Source organism: Erithacus rubecula (genome assembly GCF_903797595.1).
Source record: "Erithacus rubecula genome assembly, chromosome: 1".
NCBI classification, from domain to species: domain Eukaryota; kingdom Metazoa; phylum Chordata; class Aves; order Passeriformes; family Muscicapidae; genus Erithacus; species Erithacus rubecula.
In genome coordinates this window covers 74,376,182-74,401,728 of record NC_136658.1, presented here as the reverse complement: position 1 = coordinate 74,401,728, position 25,547 = coordinate 74,376,182, and the positions used below count along the sequence as shown (strand labels likewise).

Here is a 25,547-nt window from a genome sequence, read left to right as displayed (position 1 = left end):
AAACTAAGTCATATAATCAAAAGTGTTGTCCAGACACTTCTTCAACTCTGACAGGTTTGGTGCCATGGCCACTTCCCTGGGGTGACTGATCAGTGAAGAACCTTTTCCTAAACTCCAATCTGAACTTCTGATGCAGCTTTATTTCATCTCCTTGTGTCCTAATGTGAGTGATGAGCTGCAACTGAAGGATAACTAAATATTAAATATGAACTTCAAAACAGAAAACAAACCAGAATTTGGATATTTCCTATTAAGAAAGTTCACATAGCTGTACATATACTCCTGTTTATACAAAAAGCAGGATTAAGATGTAATAATGTATGTAAATTTTTGAAAGTGATATACAAAGAAGCAACCGACTCCACTCAGTGTGCCCAGTAACAGATCCAGAGCCAATGTGCACAAACCAGAACACAAGAGGTTGGATCTGAATGTTTTCATCATGATGTTGGTCAAGAACCAGCACAGGTTGCTCTGGGCTTTTGCAAGGTCACTATGCTGGGAGATTTTCAAAAGCCATCTGAATGCACTCCTTGCCAGACTGGCTTTAGGTGGCCTTTCTTTAGTAGGGAGATTGAACCAGGTAACTTCCAGAGTTCCCTTCCAACCTCATTCATCCTGTGAAAATTCAACCCCATAGGGCTAAATAATTGTAAAGGACGAGTAACTGTAATAGAAAAAGTTACAAGAGAAAATATATTATGGGCAGAGAACTTACATATTGGTTGAGTGTTGAGGTAGGTGTCAAAGGTAAATTAAGACTTTAATATTAAAAGAATCTTCAGCTTGTTTTTAAAAGTGATTTTACTTATAGATCCATATATGGCAGTAGATGACTAGATTGTGAACTGCTGCTGGTTCCTTGTGGTTTTATAATGCACTTAGTTCAGCTGATTGTAGTATATCTTAATCTAATTTGTGCTTTGTGATTAGTAAGGGTTCTTTCTCTGTCTTTGGGGGCACAGTTATTTTTTTCAGTCTGCCTTTCTGTCACAGTTTTGCAAAAGGCAAAATAAAATGTTTTAGCTGAGAAGAAAAGCTGAACTGATAGAAGCCATCTGGGTAGACAACTTCTATTTGTAAAACACCCAGCTGAATGTGGTTTTGTTATAAGATGACTATATGCAGTTATAATATAAACTGCTGATAATTCATATTGACCAGGAGTGGATGCACTGTTGTGTAGAACAACATCTGACTTTGCAGTTGAATACCCATGTTTTCTTTTAGGTCTTAAAATTCAACCTATCCCACTAGCATTCCTTGTTTGATCTTTAGTAATTCTGTATCAGATAGTTTGCGGTAGGATGTAAACCATATAATTTTGTATTTTTTAATGTTATATGCAAAGTTAGGAATGGAAGTGTATGTCCTTTAGGTATATAAATTCTGACTTGTTACAGAAGCAACTTTGTAGTAGTTGACAATTGTGAAATTTTACGTGATGTCATTTTGCTTCTGTGGTATCATACTAGTATTTTTTTTTTTAATCTTTAAGTTGCTTATTTTATTTATTTTTAGTTTTTTATTTTGGTTTTTTACTATTCTTAGTATTGAGGTTTTTTTTTTTTTTTCCTTGGGGGGACATTTGTTTAATTTTAATTCTTACCAAAAACCCCCAAAATAAAAAAACAACAGAGTTTAATGGTAAGACTCAATAAGGCACTTTCAGCCAAATAAATGGTACATTAAAATAATACCAAGTGTTATTTCCTCCCAAGGGTCAACACAGAGGTTCAACTTGATTTGTGCCTGATGTCTGTGTGTTGTAGTTGTGTTCTGCTTCCTGTTACATTCCCCTTATTTTCCTCATGGCTTCCATGTCATTCTAACTGCAGCTGTTAATCATTTGAAATTATGTAATGCAAAATCTGGGGTTTCTATGACTGCTTTTTGTTACTGTGTTTTGAAAATGATTAATGTAAAGGAAAATAATAATTCCTGCCTCTATACCCCCATTCTTTTCTAGCAGTTGGAGGAAGGAAACAAATAATTTCTGCCTTACTAAATCTTAAAGTAACTTTTCTGGTAAAAGATGGCTGTGTCAATATTATGACCATAAACCAGTAAAGTTGTGGAGTTTTGATACCTAGGCTGGTTGTCAGTTCTTCTTTTAGAGTACCAGTGTAAGAACTTCCCGTGTTTCTGGTGATACTGGAAAACGAATGTTTTGTGGAATTCATGGTCTGCTTTTTGAGCATACCATATGAGAGCAATCTCTGCATTTTGATCAAGTTGTACCATATTCTATTTGGATATTTTGTTTCAAATATTGACAAAAAGTAGTTTTTAAATTTTAACTTAAAAACTAGAAGTCTGCCTCTCATAATCAGTTTTTCTTCATTGAGCTATTAATCTTCGAGCTTTTGTCTTATGGTGGCTCATTTTCTTTGGGTGGGATCTCCTAGTATTTGTGTGATTTATGGTGATTTCTGCCTTTTTTCTACTTACCCTCCTGGCAGTCTCTTCTTGTTGCCTCTGTGTACATGCTGTCCTTACAAGACTTCATGGACCCTTCTCCCATTTGATATTATCTGAATGATAGGTGCTGGTGGCTGCACATAGTATTCCAAGCAAATTCTTGCAAGTACCTTAAAACAGGTGTTAGCTGTTGAAGTTCTGGCTTTGTGAGCGTGGGCTGGTTGGTTTGTTCCACAAAATCACAGAATAGGTCAGGTTTGAAGGGACCACAGTGGGTCACCTGGCCTAACCTCTTTGCTCACAAGCAGGTTTACCCTAGATCACATTGCACAGGATTGTGTCCAGATAGTACTTGAGTATCTTCAGTGAGGAGAGCAGGTTCTTGAAGTACCTTGTTCTAGAATTAATGCTGAGTAGGAAAATCACTATGAGACTGTACTTGAACCTAGGCACTGTACCTCTCTTGAGATCCCTGTTGTTTTTCCCTTACAGCTGATTTTTTTCAGAGTTAGACCGTATATTCTTGTTTAGATGTTTATATAAATTTTTTATATTTGCAAATATTTGTTTCTCTAAGCTTTCAGTGTTTTTCTGAATGACAATCTCATCTATTTCTGCATCCATCTGTCTATGATTTCCAATTTAATGCTTCCATGATAAGTGATATTTGGTTCAAGGAAAGTGCTAATTGTTTTATCACAGATGAACCAAACATAAATTGTCCCAGGATAATATGGTAAGACTAGAAGTTACATTTATCCTCGTCTTTGAAATTCTGACTTCAGCATGCAGATTTTTTCTTAAAGTGTTAAAATATTATTGATATCAAACTAGTTCACCTCTAGTGGTAGTATTATTACTTTTGTTCTGCATTATTAACGGGAGTGCTGCTTTTCTTTTCCTGCAGTACACCTTAATTTTTAAAGTTAATTTAAATTTTTAAATTGAAGGGTACTGCACCTTAATTTTTAAATACCTTTAAAAATCTTTCCATTCCATAGTGGTGCTTGGATGAATTCTTAGGTGGTGCCCATGTAGTTGCTTTGATTTAAAAATGTGATGTCCGTGAGTGTAGACAAAGAAAGTTCTGATTAAAGATACCTGTTACCAGTTGTCACTGGAAAATTTTACTGGTTATTTCTTTGAAAATGGGTGTTCAGCTGACTATATAGGATAGTTCAGTAATGAATTCTTTCTTTGCACTCATTACTATACAGCAGTGCCTTTTTTTTAAATTTTTTTTTAGCTTATTTACAGTGGATATCTCAGTTTGGCTTCAATTCTGTTTTTATTTTTGTATTTCCTGGTCTTTGTGGTACAAATGTCCTGTTTTGGGGGCTCTAATTACTACTTAGAACCTCACTAAGTGGTTGTTGGAGATCATTTAGTAGTATAAAAACTTTTCTTGCACCCTGGTCAAGGGTACAAAAGGTTAATTTTGTTCCTTTGGCACAGACATTGCCTGTGACACCCCTGTTGGAGCTGTGTACAAATCACTTCTGTTTGAACACTCTGAGGACTGGTCATAGTATGTCTTTTTCTAAGATTTTGTATAGTATGGTTGCATAGTGCAACCACCTAAGGAATGTTTTCCCTAGTACTTGGCTAACTAACAAATATATTGCAGATGTCTATTTTATTAAAATCGTATTTAGTCAGCCTACACTTGTCTTTCTCTGTTGGATTATTTTACTATTGCCTTCCAGTTTTTATCTCTTTGTAATTTCTTTTCCTGCAGCTATCCACAGAAATAAGCCATTTTCATTCCTACAGTCCCATTTACTTAGTCTTGAGTGGATATGTGAAAACAGAGGTCCCACAATAATAAGTCAGTTTTTTTTTTTCCTTAGGTTGTTGAATGGTTTAATGATGAATTCTTTTAAATAGCTTTTTATATATTTTTTTAAACTGAGTGTGTTTAAATGAAAATGCTGTTTCATAAATGGCATAAAAAAGAGGCTGTTTTATTGAAAGAAAAATTACAACAATAACATCTGGAAAAATGCTGAAGCTTAAAAGTTGGGTCACTTACATTTTATGGAAGCTGCAAGTGTCTGCAACACCACTGGAGAGAGCTGTGTGCTGAGATAAGTTGGTGCTGAATACTTTCTACTTGCTAAATCTTTGGGAGGCTTTCTTTAATGAAGTTAAAAAAAAATAAATCTTATCAGCAGAAGTGGGGACTTGCCTGGGATCATTTGCTAACTGATTGCAGCTCTGTTTAAGTTGCTTGAGGCCCTTTAGTGCGCATGTGCTGATCTTGGCATCATGTCTTAATCTTTTCTTCTTTGTTCTTTTCCTGAATCCTCCAAATCTTCTCTACATTGTGATGATCTCTCTTCTTGCACAGGTACCACCTGCATATCTTTTAATTTTCCACAAAGTGCTTACTTAATATGTTAATAAAGAAACTTAATGTGCTTTGCTGTATTTTCTAGTGTAAGTTGGAAAAAGTATTTCCTAATTAAAACAGGTATTATTACATCTGTATGGTTGTCAAAGGACTGCCATTAATGGCATTCTCTAGTGAAACCCAGTGGTTTTTGTGTCATTTTTTGGACTGAGAATGTTACTTTTACCTTATAATTTGGGTCTTCATTCCAGAAGACATTTAATTAGTGGCTTCTGTAAATTCTTCCTGTATCTGTCCTTACTATGCTGCCTTACATAAATGGGAAGCTAGTATTTTATTGATATTATGGATAATACTAATGTCTTGATTTAATGATAGTTAAGTAAACAGTATAACATGATACATTTCTAAAAGAGAATGGAAAGTATTAGTCTAGGCATTATACCTGACTCTGTATGAAAAATGACCTGGATTTACATAAGCACCCTTGGTCCAACAAGGGTTGGACTAAAGTTTCCTATTTTATTCAACAGCAGAAAATTAACTGCCAAATTTCAGCTTGGAATGGCTTTTTATAACTAAGTTATAACTCCCTAGCAGTAGGTACATTATGGAAATAGATTTAGTTTAGTGGTAGTTGGACAATGCAAGTCTCTAACATGCAAGTCACTTTGCACCTTGATCAATTGTTGTCAATCAGCTATATGCCAGGAGGAATTTAGCAGAATTTAAAGAATTTCTTTAAATTACTTGAATTGTTGTATTATTTCTGTTTTATTAATATATAAATACTGATGAAGTAGAAAGATGCCTGAGTTGTAAGTTGCTGAGTAATCTCTTAATGGTATCTTGTTGCATCTTTTGTGGAAATTGCATCTTGACAAATTTTTTTCTTGTATCCTTGTTGTTGAAACAAAGTTAGTGTTTTCAAGCATTTGTCATGGTTTGTATTAATTCATATAGGGATACCCACTGGCGGTGCAAAAATAAGAAATGTATATAAATAATAAAAAGAAATTAAAAACTGTGTTGAGAAAGGATTAGAGCTTTGGAGTGAAATTTGTAGTGTTATGAGATGAAAAAGATTTTGCTTTCTTGTAATATCCCATGAGACAATTTAGTAAAGTGTTTTTGCATCTTCTAAACTGTTTTTGTATTGTTGATGGCATGGCCTGTGGCAGTGAGAGGCCACTGGTCATGCTGCTTGGTTGTGGTGAAAGTGTTGATGAATATTTGCCAGTCTTTTTTTTTTTTTTGGCTTTACTTTCTTGTTTTAATGCTATGAACTGTGGAAACATGTATCTAGTTCTTTACACATTCAAATTTTTTTCCATGCCAACCACTTGCTGGATTCACTTGAGCTTCTAATACCTTTGTGAACATGACGAAAGTGTTATTCTTATCGGCACATTGAAAAATGTCTTGCAAACATAGATTTAAAAGTATATGTATTAACCTACATAAATTTGATATATACTTTCTTAGATTTTATATATACATGATTTTAAAATTATTTCAAGAATAGATATATAGACAATTATGTATATTCAGTGCAAGTTCTGAAAAAATAATAATGACTGTAGAATTTGCTGAATCGATCATTGTTCCTGGTGATCTTCTAAGTCCTCATGTTTGGATTCTGGATTTTAAAAAGAAAGCAATAGGCAGGAGACAGACTTGCAAGGAATATAGGCTTCTAAAGTTTGCTAAAGTTTGCTTCATCACTTGGGTAAGACTTCTGCAAAACTATCTGGAGGATGAGGATTTAAAAACATGTATAGATCTCTGGAAAGTCATTGTTGACACGTGATGACTTCATGTATGTTAAGGCACAGTTTGCTTAATGATTAGCACAGTTAATTAAATCACCATAGGCAATGTAAACTATCAACCAAACAAAATACCATTAAATGGAGTGTAATTTAAGTTCTCCACTTAGATCATTGACTTAATATCCTCTAATGATATTTATTGACCTATGAAGTATATTTGCATAGTTTCTTAACATGCAAGGTATCAATTAGTGTTTTATTTGTGTAATCACAATCTGTATTTTTAAAGTATTGAGCAAGTAGTATATGTGTTGTTAAGCTATTCATAAAAAGCATTTGAATATTTTAATAATACAATGGCCAGTAGGCTTAGCTGGAAGCAAGTAGCTAGTGGATGCTACTGATTATGTACAGAACTCATTTGTAGTTTGAGCTTGACCAAATTTTGGCAGTGGTTCTTATTACTAATTAACTCTGTTTAGTTTAATTGATTGTTCCCATTTGTGGTCTGGCTGATAAAATAATTTGACATTAAATGTGATCTTTTGATTTTTGTCACAAGAGGTGAATGACTTTTTAATCCATCCTATTCTAATGTCCAATAAATGTAGCTTCCACTTTTGGGTTTTTTTTCCCATGCTTTAATTTTCCTGTTGTCATTGTACAAAGGAGGTGTGTGTTTTGTCATCTTTATTTCCTTTCTCTGTATTAGTTTTCCACCCCACCTTCCTTATAACTTAGTTTTTAATTTGTCATGCTATTTTATACATGTTTTTAAATACAGATCTACAGTCTTTCTCTTAGTTCCTGACTTCAGGTCTTTGAGAAATTATAATTGCAGTGGTGCTTCTGTGTTGAAAGAACATCTCAAGACTTACTGTATCATCCTCTTGCATATAATGAGTAGGATTTGTATTTTAAATGCTCTAAAATCTAAAATAGATTTATTGTCTTGATGGTTTTTGAAGACTTTACTTACAGTACTGTTTAATGTAACTGAAAAAAAACCAAAGCCTGATTGAATCATATTTTTTATTCTTATTTGTGAAGACTGGAATTTATTTTTTATATATTTGTCAAGTTTCTTGTGATAGGTATCTCTCCTCTTTATCCTCATGTAACAGCAGAATCAGCGCATGAGTTAAAGTTTAGTTTATGTGCTTGGATTCTGCATGGTGCAGAGCATTTCATTGTTTGAAGTGTTTTCTTGCCTTAAAAAGCATCCATGTGAACTTTTTCCTTTTTAATAATTGGTAAAGACCTCTAAGATCATTGAATCCAGCTATTAACCTGGAACCACTCTGTTCTCCACTTAACCTTGTCCCCAAGTGCTATATCCATGTGCCTTTGAACACTGCAAGGGATAGTGATTCTGCTACTTCCCTGAGAAGCCTGTTTTAATGCCTGACCATTGTTCTGGTGAAGAAATTTTCCTAATGTCAAACCTAAAGCTCCCCTAGTGCCAGTTGAGGCCTCTTCCTCTTGTGTTGCCATACATACCTGGGAGAAAAGACCAATCCCCACCTCTCCTCACCTTTTTTCAGGTAGTTGTTGAGAGCAGTAACAACTGCTCTCATGACTCCCCCCTGAGTCTCCTCCAAGCTAAACAACCCTAGCATGCTCAGGCTCTTCTTGTGAGACCTGTGCTCTTTCCCTTCTGGTGGTGTACATGGAATAATACTGAAATTTTGAAAACATGGTGGAGAACTTCTAAAATACAATTTTTAAAAAAGAAGTAATAGAAGCTGTCGTCTGAGTCTGTTGAATCTCAAAGATGCTTTCAAAGAAATTCCTCCTTTCAAAAGGTTTGTAGTCTTAGACTGTTTTGTTTTCCAATGCACTGAATCTATAAAAATGAATTTTAAAAGCTTTTTGAAATTCAGTCATTGGATAGCACATCACTGGCTTATGGATTTTCATTTTCAACATGTTGTAGATACAACTGGCCTTGAGGCTGTTGTTCTTAGCTCTTACTATCCTCTTCTTCCATGACAGAAGTTCACTGAAACAGCTGATCGATCTGTAATGTGAAATCAGAGACTTGCACTTGGTTAGAATCACCAAAACACCCTCCCTCCAGAATAAAATCCTAGATTCTACTAAATGTTCAACCCAGATTATTTTGATAAAGCTAGAAATGCACAGCTATCCTGGCAGTCCAGAAGAACAGAAACTTCTAGCAGTAGAATGTAATGAAGTTTTATTTAGATAATTGTTGAAATTATAACTGTAGTACAAGGGGATTGCTTAGCATTGAATTTTCTTTTTTTTTTTTTTTTAATTATAGGTTTTGTTTTCTGCTGTTTCTTTTGAATTATTTTGCTTTCTGTCAGTATTAGAAGGTTTACAATTCTTTATCCTCTATATTCTTTTTCTTACAACCTTTTTAGAATTATTTTTGACCCTGCAAGACTAGATGTATTAATTCTCTGAAAAATGAAGTCCTCTTTATTTTTTTGCTGTGTACATCCCTGTCTGTAACCTTGGCTGGCTGTTAGGTGCTAAGAATGCTGCTCTCTCACTCTCTTTGCTTAATGGGACAGGGAAGGAAATAAGACAAAAAGCTCATGGGTTAAGATAAATGCAGGGAGATTGCTTTCATCCTTCACTAACCCTGATGTCTGCAGGGTTGTTTCATGTTTTTCTCACTTTTCTTGCTAGTAACTGCTGTGCAGTGTTTTTTGTCCGTTCTTAAATACATTATCACAGAGGTGCTGCCAGCATCACTGATGGCTCATCTTTGGCAAGGGGTCAGTCCATTTTGGAGCTGCCTGGATCTGGCTCTGTTTGATATGGGAACAGCCCCTACAGGGTCCATCCCTTCAGCCTCCCCCACTACCAAACACAATGCAGATGTTCAGTTTCATCCAGACCTTGGATACCACTGAAGCTTAAAAGCTTGGTTGTGTGGCTGTTGGACATACTGGCTGCACAGTTCCACTTGACTGTAATGTATGAGTTTCAGTCTTTGAATTCTTTCAAAATGTGCTCCAAATGGAACTACATCATCATGTTCTAATCAAGTTTCCACTGCATTTGATGTGATCTGACAGCTATCCACCACTGGAAAATGGAGTTTTGTTCCCCCGTTCCCTTAGTTCCTGTTCTTTCCCTTGAGTTAGCTTTGATGCTTGTCACACGCTTTTCAAAAACAATTAGGCTTGTTTTTTGAGTTGGTAAGTTTGATTGGTCCATCAAAGCATCTGATGCTTTTATACACTCTCAGATTGAGGCGAGCAAGGGTCTCTTCTGCTGTGATAAGCTGTTGAAATGAATTTAGCTATAATATATAGTATCATCCCATCTGAAAGGTGGAATAGAATATCTATGTCAAATGGCAAGAAGAGTGAACTTTATTACAATTTCTGTGTACTTTTGAGAAGTCCTAGACTTACTGTCATGACAGTGCATTAAAGAAATATAATGGGGATAAAAGTGACATCATATTTTAGTATTAGAAAAAGTTACTTCAATGACTTTTGTTTCCTCCCAGCTTTGTCATTGTCAATCTTTACTACTTCTACCACTACCTTCTAGCACATGGCACTGTTCCACTGCTGAGTGTATGTAGGTGCAGGGAAGATGACAGAAACTGAGTTGATTTTCGTGTATCTGTTGAAGTACATTGCATGTCATGCCTGTTGAATGAAATCTGATTATGTTCATTCTCTTCATGTTTTCTCTATTTACGGAAATAAAATGTGTTGTGCTGTATGTGTTCTTTGGAAAAAAAAAAAAAAAAAGACAGTGTTAACTCTTTGTTTGGCAAAATATTAAGTGAAGACAAAGCAACACCTGTAACTGTGGTTGTTTTCCTGAAATAAGAACTGAAGAATACAAAACATGTTGACGTGTTTTGGAGGGGTTGGGTAGATGAATATATTTCAAGTTTTTAGTTCTCCTTCAGTGTAGAATGACCTTGGCTTGGGGGCCACTAAGTTTTAATTATGGCCATTATGGAACATACTGCTAGCTCTTCTGGTGGATTCTGGCTGATTTTTGTTTCTGGTGTTACAGTTCCAAGAAATTCAAAGTATATGTAGATTCTTTTGTAGGAGGTCTGTAGGAAGAAAATGCCTGACTTGGAACAGTTCAGAGCAGTCATGACTAGTAGAAATGGATCATACTTTTAGCAAAATAAATAAAAATATTGAGACAATGACAAAAAAATTTGTTTCTTTTGTTGCATTCTTGATTTGTAACTGCCCTGGTACAGTCTTTTTCCAAGATCCTGATTGTCCCCACATGCTATTTAGATTTTTTTTGCCATCTTTTCTATTGATTGCTTTTGTGTAAGTAAAGGTTTCAGTCACCTTCCTTCTCTACAGCAATGAAACTCTGCATAAGTTAGAGTGGATTACATGGTAGTCAGCATTTGCATCAGTTTAGAGGGACTGAGAAACCAAGTAACTGGGTTGTGTTCCTAGTTAGAATTTAGGAGGAAGATACTGTTGCTTATCTGCATTCTTTCACTTCAAGACTTGTCCTTAATGACATAGAGGAAAGACTTGTGTTTGGTCTGCTCAGTTTGTGTCTTTAATTTCATTCTCTATCTGCTGCTTGTCTGGTAGTACTGGTGAGTTACAGCTGATGGTGTGTAACAGTTACCAGTACTGGTGTTTAGACTTTTTTGGAAAATTGCATTTTCCAAAAGAGTAAAAAGAACACAGAGTCTACTTCAGATGTCTGAATGCTCAAGCTGACTAGGATCTATTATTACCAAGAGATGGAAACAGATCATACAGTACACTAAGATTCTTGGTTGCATCTTGTTAGTGTGAAGATCAAATATATTCCAGGAGTTTTAGCTTTTTTCTGATGTGTACTTCTTGAAAGCTTTATTGTGTCATAGGACAGTCTACCTGGATATCAAAATTGTTGCTGTCTCTTGGAATCAATTAAAGTATTTTGTATTTTTTGTGTTTGTAGGTATATTTCAAGTTGTATTTTGTTTGTCAGAGTGGGACTGCTGTAGTTAAGCGTGAACTAGTTAAACAACATTGTTTTCTTAATTTCTTCCCACAGTTTTAAAACCGTGAAATCATGGCTCATTCCAAGACGAGAGCCAATGATGGAAAAATCACATATCCTCCAGGAGTCAAAGAAATCTCTGATAAAATATCTAAAGAAGAGATGGTGAGAAGATTAAAGGTTAGTAAGCAAGTAATTGCCTGCAGATTAAAGTTTCTTGTAAAAGATGTTCGGTGATCCTGTTACTGTAGTTTGTATCTGGAAGCGGTTTTTTTTACTTTGGGCTTTATGTTTTCTAATTGTACAAAGCAAACAAGTTTCTCCCTTGTGCCTTCTCTTCTGCCACTTTCTTGAAATGGCTTGTTCAAAAAAGGCTTAAATCAATTTAAAAATCACACATAGAAATAAGCCTCATTAATTTCAAATACTACTTAAATTTTATTTCACCTACTATGCTAAGTCAGTACTTTCATTTTTCTCTTTAAAAGAGTCATAATTTGGATACCTCTCAATGCATTCTTGAGTTGTCTTGAGTTCCTTGACCACTTTATTTGGCATAAGTGTACAGAAAGGTTGGACAGATTTGGAGGCTAATTTTGTTACTACGGTTCTGTATCTACCTGTGTACTTTCACAAAAAGGCAGGCTTGTATTGTGCAGAAGGAATGCTGCAGCTTGAGCTTGGCCCATGAAACAGGAGAGAACAGATGTGGGAGAGGAACCTTAAGTAATCTAACAGATGGAAGAACTTAATTTGGAGTTTTTCTGAAGTGGTAGTTTTAAGTCAGTTGGAACTTTGGGTACATGAACAAAAACCAATAAAATCCCAAAACACAAGGATTGCTTCTCCTCTTCCCCCCAGTAACCTGTGTAGGCTTTGGGGTTTTGGCTGGTGGACTTCAGTGAGTATATTGCATTCTATGATACTGAATATAAGACAACATTTATAACTTTGCATATGAGTGTTTCCTAAGACAAGGAATTATTTTTTAGCACTTGTGTTTTGTTTTTTTTCCAGCTTGTGGAAATGCAGCACTGCAGTTCTTACTAATCCTTTTTCTTCTACAGCTTAATTTTGTTTTTGAATGAAAGTTTTAGCCTTGAATGTCTAGTCTCTTCTGTCATCTTGATCTGTCTTGCAGAATAAGAGGACATTTTAAGGTGTCTTGTGTTTTTTGTTAGCTGTTTATTCTGGCTGTGATTTCATTGGTGCTCAGGCAAGGAAAGAACTGCACAATGTTTCTTTCATAACAGGTTGGATGTTCCACACTACACCACAAAGTGTACGAAACTTCACTATAAACACAGTTGCAGATGCTAAAGAGCAATAGTTAATGAATAAGTGAAATATTACCCTCTTGATTTCTCTGACTGCCAAATTCACATAATTATTAGGGAAAAAGCACTTCTCTGCGCACAAGTAGGCATTCTGTTGTTTGTTGATGATATATTAAAATAAATGCTAATTATTGGGAAATCTGAGAAGAAAATGGAGAATATGTGGAGTGAATTTCTGTAGTAGCATAAATTACCTCAAAAATTGTATGCATTTTGAATTAATGCCCTCTTGAAGTTTGTAATAGATTTGAAAAGGAGATAGAAACTAAGTTGTGGCAGTTGTGAACTAGCACTGAAGACAGGTGATAAACACTTGGAAATGGTGAATAGTGTGAGAAAGACATTTTTCCACAGTTTCGTTTAATACACAAGAACCAAGTTATCATCTAATAAAATACGAATTTTAGATCACCAGTCTAATAAAACACCTTTCTGTAAGTTTATGCAAGTAAATTCCATAGCTTGTTCCTGTAGAATGACATAGTAAAAATTGAATGGGTTAAGAAATATGTGCTACATCTGGAGGATGAAGCTCCAGGAGTATAAATTGTGCTGTTCTGGGTATGATTTCAGGCTAACCTATTGCTTTACAGGAACCTGGAAAAACGTGCTAGGACAACTAGTTTGTTTTTCTTTGTTTTTCCTTAAACACTGTGATGGATTGCTCTGCAGACAGGGTGACTGATCTTTGTTGTCCTAACTTGTACAGATGTTCATGTTATCAGGGAAAAAACACTAGAGATTCATTTCCAGAGTAGAAAAAACCCATACTTGTTACAAGAAGTTTGAAAAGACTACTTTTCATAGAAATGAAAACAATTCTGGCTTGTAAATTAATTAGTGTTTAAGGGCACCAGTCCACTTCAAGTGGTTCATCTTGTACCTGACTGGGGAGGACTTTATTTTTCTTGCAATGGAAATTGTGTCTGCATAAGGTACTGATCTTCTGTGCCTTTTTGTAAATGATTCTCATATGTTTGAAAACTTCACAGCTTCTGTGATCCTAATTATATAGAAGTTTGGGGGTTTTTAAGTTGGGTTTGTTGCTTCCTGGCCAGTTATAGTAAATTTTTTTTGAGGGGGGAAAAAAAAATCCAACCAAACAACAAACTATAGCAAAGTAAATTATTTTTGAGTGTTATAAGATTCTAGGATTTGACATTATTATTCTTTGAATAATATCTCTTCCTGCACTAAGAAATAGGTGGGAGTTTTGGCTTTAATTCTCATGATTGTGTACTTAAGTCTTCAGTATAATTTTGTTAATTTTACAGGAATTGAACTTCTTAAAATAACTCTGCCTCTGTGAGTCAGATAAGGAATTGCAGAAGGACATAATTACTTTGTTTTGTCAATAAATTTCCCTCCTTCAGAAAGTTTTTAAATGTAAGAATTCTCACCAACTAGCAGTTACTAAATATAGCTTTTCCTGCTTTTGTTTTATTTAACATGTTAAAGATTTGGTGTCCTAGACTTTTTTTTCTTCCATAACTTCAGTAACTTCATCCTGATAATCCTAGTGGTCATTTTAGTTTTGTTGGAGAACATCCATGCCACTGAACTGCCTGGATTTATATATGCATTTGCTGAAAGTGTCTGCTCTGCTTCTGGACAGCACAGGGAACAGAATTTTCCTCAGAGCAATAATAGGTAAAAACCTGAAACTGAAAGAGAATAGAAGGAGAAAAAAATCATCTCTGAATAGTTGAGGGAGAAACAAATATTTTTATTAACTTTTTACCATTTTCTGAATTTTAAGTGAATGGCTGTAACAGTGTATGCTGTTGCACTTCTTCAGTTGTCCAACTTGATTACATGGTTTCTCAAACAGATTTGGGAAGTCTGTAACTAGGGTTTCAGTAGTTCTGCTGAGACTGTGTGTTGGGACAGTTGATAGAGGACTTGGCCAGGTCTTTCCTGTGCCCTGAAAAATGAAAACACTGGTTGCTCAAGTAAGTACTACTGCATAGCTAATAATGCTTCTGACAGAAGTTGCACAACACCAGAGAAGTAGCTTTTAGTAAGAATTCTGTTACATAGAGAATTTAATTTTATGTACTAATGTGTGTCTGTCTATTTAGATGGTTGTGAAAACTTTCATGGATATGGACCAGGACTCTGAAGAAGAAAAGGAGCTCTACCTAAATCTTGCTTTACATCTTGCTTCAGATTTTTTCCTCAAACATCCTGACAAGGATGTACGTTTGTTGGTAGCATGTTGTCTTGCTGATATTTTCAGGATTTATGCCCCTGAAGCTCCATACACTTCACCAGATAAACTGAAGGTAAATTAATCTGTTTTTACACTCAGTGATTAATATAATTGGTTATGACTGCTTTTTCTCTCCTTTTATTTCTGGTTCAGCCTAAACAGTTTAAAGTTTTCACTTGATTTTGGAATATGATTGGTCAAGTCAATTGCCCATGACATAAAGGGCTGTACAGCACATCTTCCAATAACTTCCAGAGTTTTGGATTTGTATTGAAAATAATTTATTGTATTGAACTGTTTTTGGGATTTGCAGGTTACTTTACTTTAGAAATATTTATGATAGATATAGCTTTTATCATAATCTCTTGCAGGATAGCTAATACATTCACTTGGGAAAATATCCTTGAATATCAAATTAAACTACCCAGAGGTGGATGCTTGTATATTTATAGATAAAAGTTCTGTTGAAATAAAGATGAAGTACTTTCATGTTGAGTTTGATTTTTAATGTGATTTGGAAAATTCTGCAATTACAAACATCACTGATCCCACTAGATGGAGATGGCTGATAGAGAAATGTCAACTTTGAAAAGGAAGTACAGATCTGACTCATTTGTTTCAGAAAAAAATAAATTTTATATTGTTTTGTGGGGGTTTTGACTTTTTAAAGCAGAAACCTGACTTAGTTTCCAACTCTCTAAATCAAACTGTTTCCCTTGCATGTTCAAAATGTAGAGTGATGAACTGCGTTTTGGGGGAAATGTACCACAAAAGCAGGTGAAAGTAACACTGAAAAATACATGATTTTTTTGTCTCCCTGATATAGGACTGTGTGTGGTCTTTTTTGTTTAGTTTGGTTTGGTCTTTGTTTATTCCACAGTAGAATAAAAAGATGGTTGTGGTGGATAGACTATCTATTATCACTTAAGAGGAAATCACTCAATTACTCATCTAGTAGTTGCACCAGCAGCTTCCTAATTAGGGAAACAGTGCAGTTTCAACTGCCACAGTACATCTTCTGTTAACAAACATACTGGAGAGATATCTAGGGATTTTTCTTAGTTCTGTTTTCTTAATTCTGAATTAGTGTGTAATCAGAGGTACAACATCTACTTACCGTACTTATTGATTGCACTGTCTTCAAACTGGAGTTAAATATTAGCTTTCTCTACTGTGCTATATTTAAGTCTGGTCTTCAAGTGTCCTGATTTCTATTTCAGTTTTGAGTATATGTTTTCTTCTGCTTGTTAGGCTTAGAGCTTTAATTTCTGTCTTTCTGAGTTGCGCTAAGTTCTTCCTTAGAGTATTTGATCTACCAAATGCTACTAAGCTTCAGAATTTGTAGTGTACAAAATGGGAAGGTTTACAGTAGTGATCTCGTACCTGAAATGTCAGAACACTACCACAACTGCTTGGACAGAGCTTGGAATGAATGAAGGACTTCCACTGCCAGCATAGAGTTCTGTAATCTATGTGGATTTCAGAATTCAGTTTCTTGATGCAGTTTTCTAAACACATTTTGAGAAATAAAGCAAAGCCAAACAATAGAGACCTTTTCCTAGGGCTGCTGGGGTAGGTTTTTCGCAAACTCATTTCCTCTGAACTCAGCTTTTGTGGTTTCAGGACAAGCTCTGGTAGAAATGTCGAAGAGTTCTCTCCAGTTTATAACAGAGGTAAGAGGAACACTGCTTCCTCTTGGGTTATATCTTGGCACTATTTTTACCCAGTGTTAGTATCAAATCCATACTGTAGCTGAGTCTATTCCTGTATGTTTAACACCAAAGTTAAAAGTGGAGTGCTGAAAAGGATTCATTTTTTGAGAGGAAAAGACTTAGGCTTTTGCCCTTGCTTCAGATTCAGTGGATACATATTGTGCAAGTGAGATGCTGAGGAAAGGACTAAGAATCTCAGGTTTCTCTCTTTTATGTGTATCATTGGTGTAAATCCTACATTCCTTGCTGATCATTGAGAGAGCATTGATAACAGGGATGGAAAATGTCATGTGTGGAATAAAAACAGAGTTGGAGTAGGTTTGCTATGCTGGGATATCAAAACTTCTGGCTTTAAGCCCACCTCTTTCTGTGTAAAGCCTAGAGCCAAAATCTGGTTTTCTTGGTGGGAAGGTAATCTAATCACTTATATTTGTGAATTGAAAATTACTTGGACAGAAGACTGTTTGCCTGTCTCTGCTGAAATGTAGATGTTAAAATGGGTATATGGTAGCAGAATCTCAGTTATCTGAAGGTGTTCTCTGGTGAGAGCCAGAGATTACTGAATTACTGATTACTGAAGCCATTATGTAGTTATTTGGCACCAAGACAGCAATCCACAAAAAATTGTGGATTTATTGTGAAATTACTCCAATTTTTTGGCTGCAGCAAAAGTTTATTTTAGCCTGTGATTTGATTTTATAAATGTATGTTCAAAAGTATGTTGTGTGCTTAAAAAAGGGAAAAATGTGGTTAAAAAGGGGGAAAATGTTTGGTCATAGTACATGAGATTAAAAATGAGTGAATACTTCTGAGTTTAGTCTGTCTTGCTTTCCTTAAATAGGAATAGGAAAAATTAGTTTAGGAATAAGTGCTTGCTTTTTCAGACCATGCTGTTACTTGAAGCATTCAGGTGTTGGACTTCTTGTACATGTGTGCTATTCATTAATGTCTGTAGTTATATATAGCACAGTGATGAGAACTTTTGGAAAATCAGTAGGGTCTTTGAATCACATTCAGTAGGTAAGTATTGCATATTAAGCAGCAGGATAAAAAGTAAGGTACTTGATTAAATTAACTCACTGAGATTTACCTCTACCTGTGAAGTTTAACAGAAATAATTAACATAGAGCATGGGTTCTGAGATTAAATAGTTTTTATATTTGGCATTGGTCAGTCTGTCACATAACCCTTTTCTTCAGTTGGTTCTTACTCTTTTCTGAGATTCAGTTTGTATGTCTTCTAAACTTTACAAAACTTTCCAGTGTATGTATTTTCCATAAGATGGCATTCATTTTTGGGTGGAGATTGGCCTGCTAGTGTTCAGGCACTAACGTTTAAAGGAGGGATTCTTCAGATGGGCATTTGTATGGGGACTGAATGCTCCTGAGTTGTTGGAGAGTGTTAGATGTGTCCTTTATGTCTTTTGGTTTAATTTCAGCTAAAGAGTCTAGATGGTGTACTCTGTAGGGGATCTGAAGTGTGAACCAGACAGTGATCCTCTGATCATCCTTAATTCTTCAAAATCAAAACATGAAATCTTGAAAATTAAAACATGAATGTGGCTTTATCTCTGAACACTGTGATGTGATTTGTTGCCAAGACTTGGTGATATCACATATAATCTAGTTCTTGATTTTACCTAGATCCACAGTAAGTGCTCAGCTTAATGATTAAGGCTGTTAATTATCTGGTGTAAAAAAATTACAAATATACCTTCATGTGTGTTTCTGTTCTGTTCATAATTGACTATTTGTTCCTTGCAACCTGCTTCAATTTACTCTGTGTCAGACTTTCTGTAGGAGTCTTCTGGTGGTGAAAGTTGATAAAGGAAGCAGGAGCAACTTGGTTTATTAGTTTTTGCAAGAGGTATTATCTATGTCAGTATCTCAATTACTGAGAAATGCACAAACAATACAGACTGAACATATAATAATACTCCTAGGAAAGATGTAGTTGCCTACTCCTCTTTTTCCCTTCTTTTGAATCTCATTGTAATGAGAAGCAAAAATATTAAATTCATTGTCCTGCTGAATAATAATCTCTTGACTTCTGCAGCCAGACAGTTGCAGCTGTGTTAGTTGAGTGCTTTTCTTTGGAAATGAAAAACATTTGTTTCCTTAGGAAAAGGTTACTTTTTCAACCTTTTAAAGAAACATGAATTATTTTAAAATTACTCCTTGACATTTTCCATGAGGTTTTTGTAGATGATCATCTTTTGGATAGTGAAATAATGTCTGTCATTGCTGCATATTTTGTAGTGACTCAATAATACAAGTACCTTTAAATGGTAATTATTTTATTTTGAAGGTTTAATTGCAGTTGATTGAATAACTAGCACTTCTTTCTTTTCAGGATATATTTATGTTCATAACAAGGCAACTTAAAGGTTTAGAAGATACAAAAAGCCCCCAGTTTAATCGATACTTTTATTTGCTTGAGGTAAGCTTCATAATTTATTTCATAATAAACTGTTAGCCATAATTTTTCAATTGAATCTTCTATTAACCACTCTTTTTATTTTTCCCTATTCCCACACAGAACATTGCTTGGGTCAAGTCTTATAACATATGCTTTGAATTAGAAGACAGCAATGAGATTTTTACACAGCTGTATAGAACGCTGTTTTCAGTAATAAAGTAAGTATTTCCACCTCAAATTACAGTATATTATTGCATGATTGAGGTTAGCAATTTCTAACATAGCTGTTCAGTGTGACTTTTAGAATTAATGACCGTAATTTTATAATTTAGTTTAACTAAAGGTAGTCTTCTCTGTATTGTGAAACAAGACACACTGCACATCATCTTTTTTTCCTAGGAAACGTAGCTTTGGTTGTCATTTACTGCATCTTTTATTATGTTCTTGAAATTCAATGGTGTAATATGCAATTCTAACAAATCTGGAGGATTATTGATATATAAACATGAGTCAGAAAGTAGGGGACACTGGAAGGTATTGCTAGAGGTAGTCTAGTCTTCTCCCTTTTCTCAAACCAGATCAGCTTGAGCAGATTGCCCAGAACTGTAGCCAGTTAGGTTTTGGGCATTTTCAAGGATGGATGCCCTCTTTGGGCAACTTTCTAGTGTTTAATCATCCATTTATTTAAAAAGTTTCTTATGTCTGAGTGGTATGTCTTGTATTTCACCTGTGTCCCTTGCCTCTTTTTCTGTGACTGGACACCACCGAGCATGTGGTATCAAGACAGTCTTGCCCTGTCTTGTCTACTCCCAAAATCAGGTATTTAAACTAATCATTAAGTTGTTTCCTAAGCCATCTCTTCTCAAGGCTAAAAAAGATGTCAGCTCTCTCAGCCCCTCCTTCCATTTGAGCAGCTCCAGGCCCTTCATCATCTTTATGAACCTTTGCTGGACTAGGATGTGTGTATCCTTTCTGTGCTGGGAAGCCCAGAATGTCACACAGCATGCCAGAGGAGGTCTCTCCAGTGCTGAGCAGAGAGATGTTCTAATACACTGACTTTTCATGGTAGGGGCAGATATAGTCTTACTGCAGTAGTGAATGTGGAGAGCATGAAATTTAAGACTGATTGTATATGCAATCAAGGAATCAAAGTATTTTGATTGCTAAGAAAAGTTGTGATTTGCTGATTTTATTCCTTGTTGTTTGGCATCACCACAGGCAGTACTCTGAACAGAAGTTGTACTTTATATAAATATTACACTAAGAATTGTTTTTTTTTATATTTTATTTCAGCAATGGTCATAACCAAAAAGTACATATGCATATGGTTGATCTAATGAGCTCTATCATTTGTGAGGGAGATACTGTGTCACAGGAACTTTTGGATACAGTGTTAGTTAATCTAGTGCCAGCACATAAGGTAAGACTTAGTGGTTTATGTTTTTATTTGTTCTATTGATTTTTTATAACCATGATTTCTTAGATGTACGTGTTCAGATATGCAGATCTGATTGAGATAATGACTGTAGCAAATGCCTGTATTATCTGGATTTTGTTCAGCAAGCAACTTTAATAACCAGAAAATTCAATCAAGTTTCATTGCTCTGATATACTTGCTATAAGTGAAGTATCAGTGGTCACAGTAATCTAAAAGGTTGAGTGCCATATGAATTTAAACACAGTTTCCTTATGTCCCATCAATGCCAGTAGAAGGGATCAGAGGAGTTACAAATATCCTTTGGAAAGTTTTTAATTCATGTAGTGCTGTATCAAACTAAGGTGCTGCCCTGAGTGGGAGGGAAAAAGTTGTTAGGACTGTTGATTTGTAATTAGCTCTGTTGTATTTCAAAAATGTTGGCTTGATGTTATTGGTATGTTTCTGATGCAGCCATAGAATTAAAACTGTGTGCAGAAATGGAGGTTCTGGAAGAACTGAAGGAATGGCTCAGTGAATAATGTCACTTTAAAAAAAAGTCTCCTATAGGTGAACTAAGTAAAAACTTCAGAACTGTGCATGTGTTTTGATACTTAACCATTTAAAAAGCATGGAAGTCTGACTCCTTAGTTCAGAAATCTAACTGTGTCTGAGTGAAAACTCAGGGACTACTCACTTGTAAGTTGTGCATGACAAAAAAGGACTGTGGGGAATTATCTATGAAATGTATCTTTAGCTGTATTTTGGACACATCTAATAGCATTTTTTAACTTAAATTATGTTCAGGAAAGTGCTAACTACTGTAGTTTCTGAAAAGTGTAAGGTTAAGTGGTTATTAATAGAGAGCTGCTTTGGAATGCCTGCTAGTGTGCCTTTACTACTAGCCATTAATTTCAGGAAATAAATAGCACATAAATTATCTTCTATTGACAGTGAAAGACTAAATGCTTAATATAGGTCAGTAATTAATTTATACTACTAGAAATGTTTTAGCTGTGTCCTTGAAGGAGTCTAATACTTCTGTGCCAGGACTAGACTTAAATTTGTGTGGCTAAAGTCCAGATTTATGAAGTAAAGCTTTGAAATACAAAAAATAACAGCAGGAATATGCAAAATGCTTCCGTATGTGTTTTTTCAGTTATTAGGAATCTATTGTTTCATTGTGTCATCTGTCTTCAACTTGAATTGAATGTACTATTTTTATGTTTCATGTTTAATAAGCTGACTTTCAGTTGAAGAATTTACATCCTGTTAGGTTGTCTGTAGCATTAAAACAATTCTGTTTCATAGTGGATTAAAAATTACTGGCTGAATATTTTAGTAAGGGTAATATATTTGGGGGCTTGCATTTTCAGCAGTTTTTCTTTTAATCAAAGTCTCTCTGGATAGGATGCTCATTTGTAGCCTGTTTTCTAACTGAAATAGTTACATAATGTTGGACTGTATTCTGAGTACCTTTACTTTAATTTTTTTTCCGTACTAATGGAAAGGAGCTTCTAATATTTCTTTGTTTCATCTCAAAATCTTCACATAGTGAATTTTTATTTAAAATTATTCAAAATTTGGGTCCTCTTAACTACTTTCTGTGGCTTCTGATACCAAGTTGGAATAGTGTAATAAATTCAGAGTTGAGAATTTTTCCAATCTTCCATTGAGAACAAAACTAGAAGGAGATACAGGATAAGGTCCACCATTAAAAAGAAGTGTGTCTTGGCTGACCTCACTGTCAACAACTGTATGGGCTGTTGAAAAGGAAAATTGAATAATCAGATTCATCACCAAAAGTGGCATAAAGGCAGACATTGGTGTAATGGTCTGTAGGGAATATCCAGATTTCCTAGGGACCAAAACAGATTTTTTGGTGGAGTGGAAGGAATGTAAATCTGTTATATCCATAGAAAAGCAACACAGGCAAGTTGTGTATTTTTAATATGTCCAAAAGGAAGGTTGTGTATGAGAGGGAACATGTAGTGGCCTTGTGAACTGAATGGCTGCATCGTAGAAAAGAGTTATATTGGTAAAACAAGACTAAGCTCCTCAAATCTCAGTCTTAATTTATCTAACCTGTGGCCTGTGTATTTTGAGAACAGAAGTTTCATCCAGTGGCTGAAATTCAACATTGGACAGCTTGAAGTAAAAATCACTTGAATATTTTTAAAGATGTAGTAATTAGTTGAGCAGTTTACAAAAGGTTAATTTGATACTATTACCCCTCAAACCAAGACAATATTTTTCCAAAGATGAAAAATAGATGTGATCCATGGTCCTGAGTAGTAAATGTAAAAAACAATGGTGCTTGCAGGATGGCTGCAAAAACTCATGCATTAGGAGCATATAGTGGGCACATGATATATTATCAAATGTCTGTACACCATAATTAGTCATCACTGGAGTAGTGACAACTCTAAACTACACTATCTCCCTTGAGTTTGTCATCCATCTCACTTGGTCAGGATAAAAGCCATACTAATGTAAACCTGAATGAAAGCAGCTGACACCAATATCAGAAATCAGGCATGCTGGAGTGTGCACAGGCTTGCTTAACTAGTACAGCTGTCAGATAAGCCAATAAAATGGCAAGCTTAACTGCTTTATGTGCTTAAGTCTTAATTTTGATGCTGAATTATTTTTTCCTCTTGTAATTTCTTTTCTATCAACTCAACTGAAATTCTTTTGATAGGATTGCATTAGGAAGAAATGAATTTAAGTGACCTAAACCCAGATAAGACCTAGAAGCAAGGGAAGAGGTAGTTAGTATGAAAAGGCAAGAAAAATTAATAGTTTTTCTTTCCCCTTTAATGATCTTTTTGTATTATAAGGCTTTTATGGCAGACCTGCAAACAATTTTGTGTTTGCACAGTGTGTTAAAAGGTAAATTGTACTTGATTTCCTTGGGTATTTGCCATTTTCATTCCATTTTCAGCCTCAGGACTGCTATAGGGAATCCCACATTGCACATCCCACGTGCTTTACATGCCTATGTTTTAGAAAAAGTGATATTGACAATTAAATTCTTAACTGTCTCTGCTAGAAGTTCACTTCATATTTTGTGTTTTCTATCTTGGCAACACTTCAGCTGAGCTTTTTCTTTGTCAGCCATCCTTAAGAATCTATTTACCTTCCCCAGAAGAACAAGAGAATCTCTTAAAACTATTCTGTCAGGTACTCTTGGATACTAATTCAGCTGCTGTGCCATTGATAATAGGAAGAAAATGGAAGACACTTTTCAAATTCCAAGAAAATAATGTATGAAAATATATGCTTTTCAGGAATATTTGCACTAGATACACACTTAGCATTTGATTTCCCTCTCAAAGCTACAAAATAAAGGCTGGATTGATGCTAGCTTAGTCATCTTCTGTAAATAAAAATTAAGGAACTTGCATTTGTTTTCTGTTGCCTTTTCTTCTTTTTCTTTTAAGGGATGGTTAGAAATTATTTCACTCTCATAATTGTTTCATCTGTGTTAAATTGATTAATGAGAATAACTGGAAAAGAAGGAATGGAGAAGAAGTCAAGTGGGTATGAACTTCTACCCCATTGTACAAGAACAAATTATTTTGGCTCTGTGGAATACTCTGCTGGAGAATATTGTCTGTATAAGCACAAAAATATGTATGCCATATTGTCAGAGAGGTTGCTTGACACTGCTTCTACTGTCAAAAAGTAGAAGTTTCTAATTCTAGACAAAAACAGGTATGAAAAATGAGTTATCCAAACTGTCAATATCTTCCCAAAGTATAAGAAGCTTGAAATCCCAGCAACAGATGCCTAAAAATTGTGGTAGAAATTGAGACAAAGGAAAGAACTTGTGGTTGACTGAGATAGCCTCTATTCAGATATTATTGCTGGAAGTCTCCCAGGGTTTTAAAAAATGTAAATGTTCTCCACTGTTGATTAACATTCTTTTCTGAAACAGAATTGGAAGTTTTCGAGGGAACAGTCTGGTTCCCATATTAAATGTAACCTCCGCTTTCTTGCAGAAGATTTGTTTTCTGCCTTCTCAGGGGTGGTTCTTTGGTTTCTACTTATCAATCAATACTTATTTAGGTTTTTTTCCTTCAAGTTAGTTTAAAATAATCATTAGCAATTACTCTATGTTGCCAACTGATGGCTTTGTGTCTACCCCATTCAGGACTCTCAAAACCTTATGCCTGCTGGATGCTTACATGCTCCTAAGGGCATCCTGATTAAGATAATTCTCCCCATCATGAGGACCTTCTTAAATCATTAAAAAATCTTGAAATATGCATCAATTTTCTTTCCAAACATAAGGAAAGACTGTAAAGATAATGGTGGAAGAGCTTATCCAAGAACAGAGAAGAAATTTGTCAAATTAGGTGTTAGCCTTTTAAAATTTCTCCTTCAGGAGAAGGAAGTTTAGGATATTTTTGTTGGATTGGTCAGAGGGCTTGTTTCTGTAACAGATCTTTGAACCTACTTGGTAAAGACTGGGCTGCTCGTACTTTCATTTCAACCAAGGCAGTGCCACTTTTGTTTGTTTCTGCTTTTATCCTGAAGCTGGAAAATGATAAAACTCCTGTGTCCTTTTAAGACTTCTTTCATATTGTTATTTTCAGTAAGTGGGGCCTTTGGACATTTGAGGGTCGTGACTATTGGCACTAGTAAATACAAGTGCATGAAGCATGAAAAAAAATAGCTGATTTTCCTTAGCTGCTTGTGCTCTAGACTATTTTTCCTCTTAAGAGCTTTTTTTTAGATATTTGCATTACACTTCCTTCTTACTCAGGATTACAAATAGCCACTTGTAGCATTTATCTTGGGAAACATTAAGCTTTGAAGTGAACTCCTGTGGAAAAGATACAAGCTGAAACTATAATTATTGTGAATCAGAACAGATCTGCCTGTTGGAGCTCTTCTGTGCTAGGTCTGCTGTTTAGACCTGTTTCATGCTG

At 35.1% G+C, this 25,547-nt stretch overlaps 1 protein-coding gene across 4 annotated transcripts in view; it reads left to right on the top strand.

Annotated features, from left to right (window-relative positions):
• PDS5B (PDS5 cohesin associated factor B) overlaps positions 1–25,547 on the top strand; it is a 96,809-nt gene that overhangs the window by 8,609 nt on the left and 62,653 nt on the right. For all 4 annotated transcript variants that reach the window (XM_079322384.1, XM_079322382.1, XM_079322383.1 and 1 more), the window contains exons 2-6: positions 11,572–11,697; positions 14,936–15,139; positions 19,131–19,217; positions 19,317–19,414; positions 20,490–20,616. In XM_079322384.1, the coding sequence (XP_079178510.1) occupies positions 11,590–11,697; positions 14,936–15,139; positions 19,131–19,217; positions 19,317–19,414; positions 20,490–20,616 (624 nt within the window). In that variant the 5' untranslated portion in view covers positions 11,572–11,589. The remainder of the gene's footprint in view (positions 1–11,571; positions 11,698–14,935; positions 15,140–19,130; positions 19,218–19,316; positions 19,415–20,489; positions 20,617–25,547) is intronic.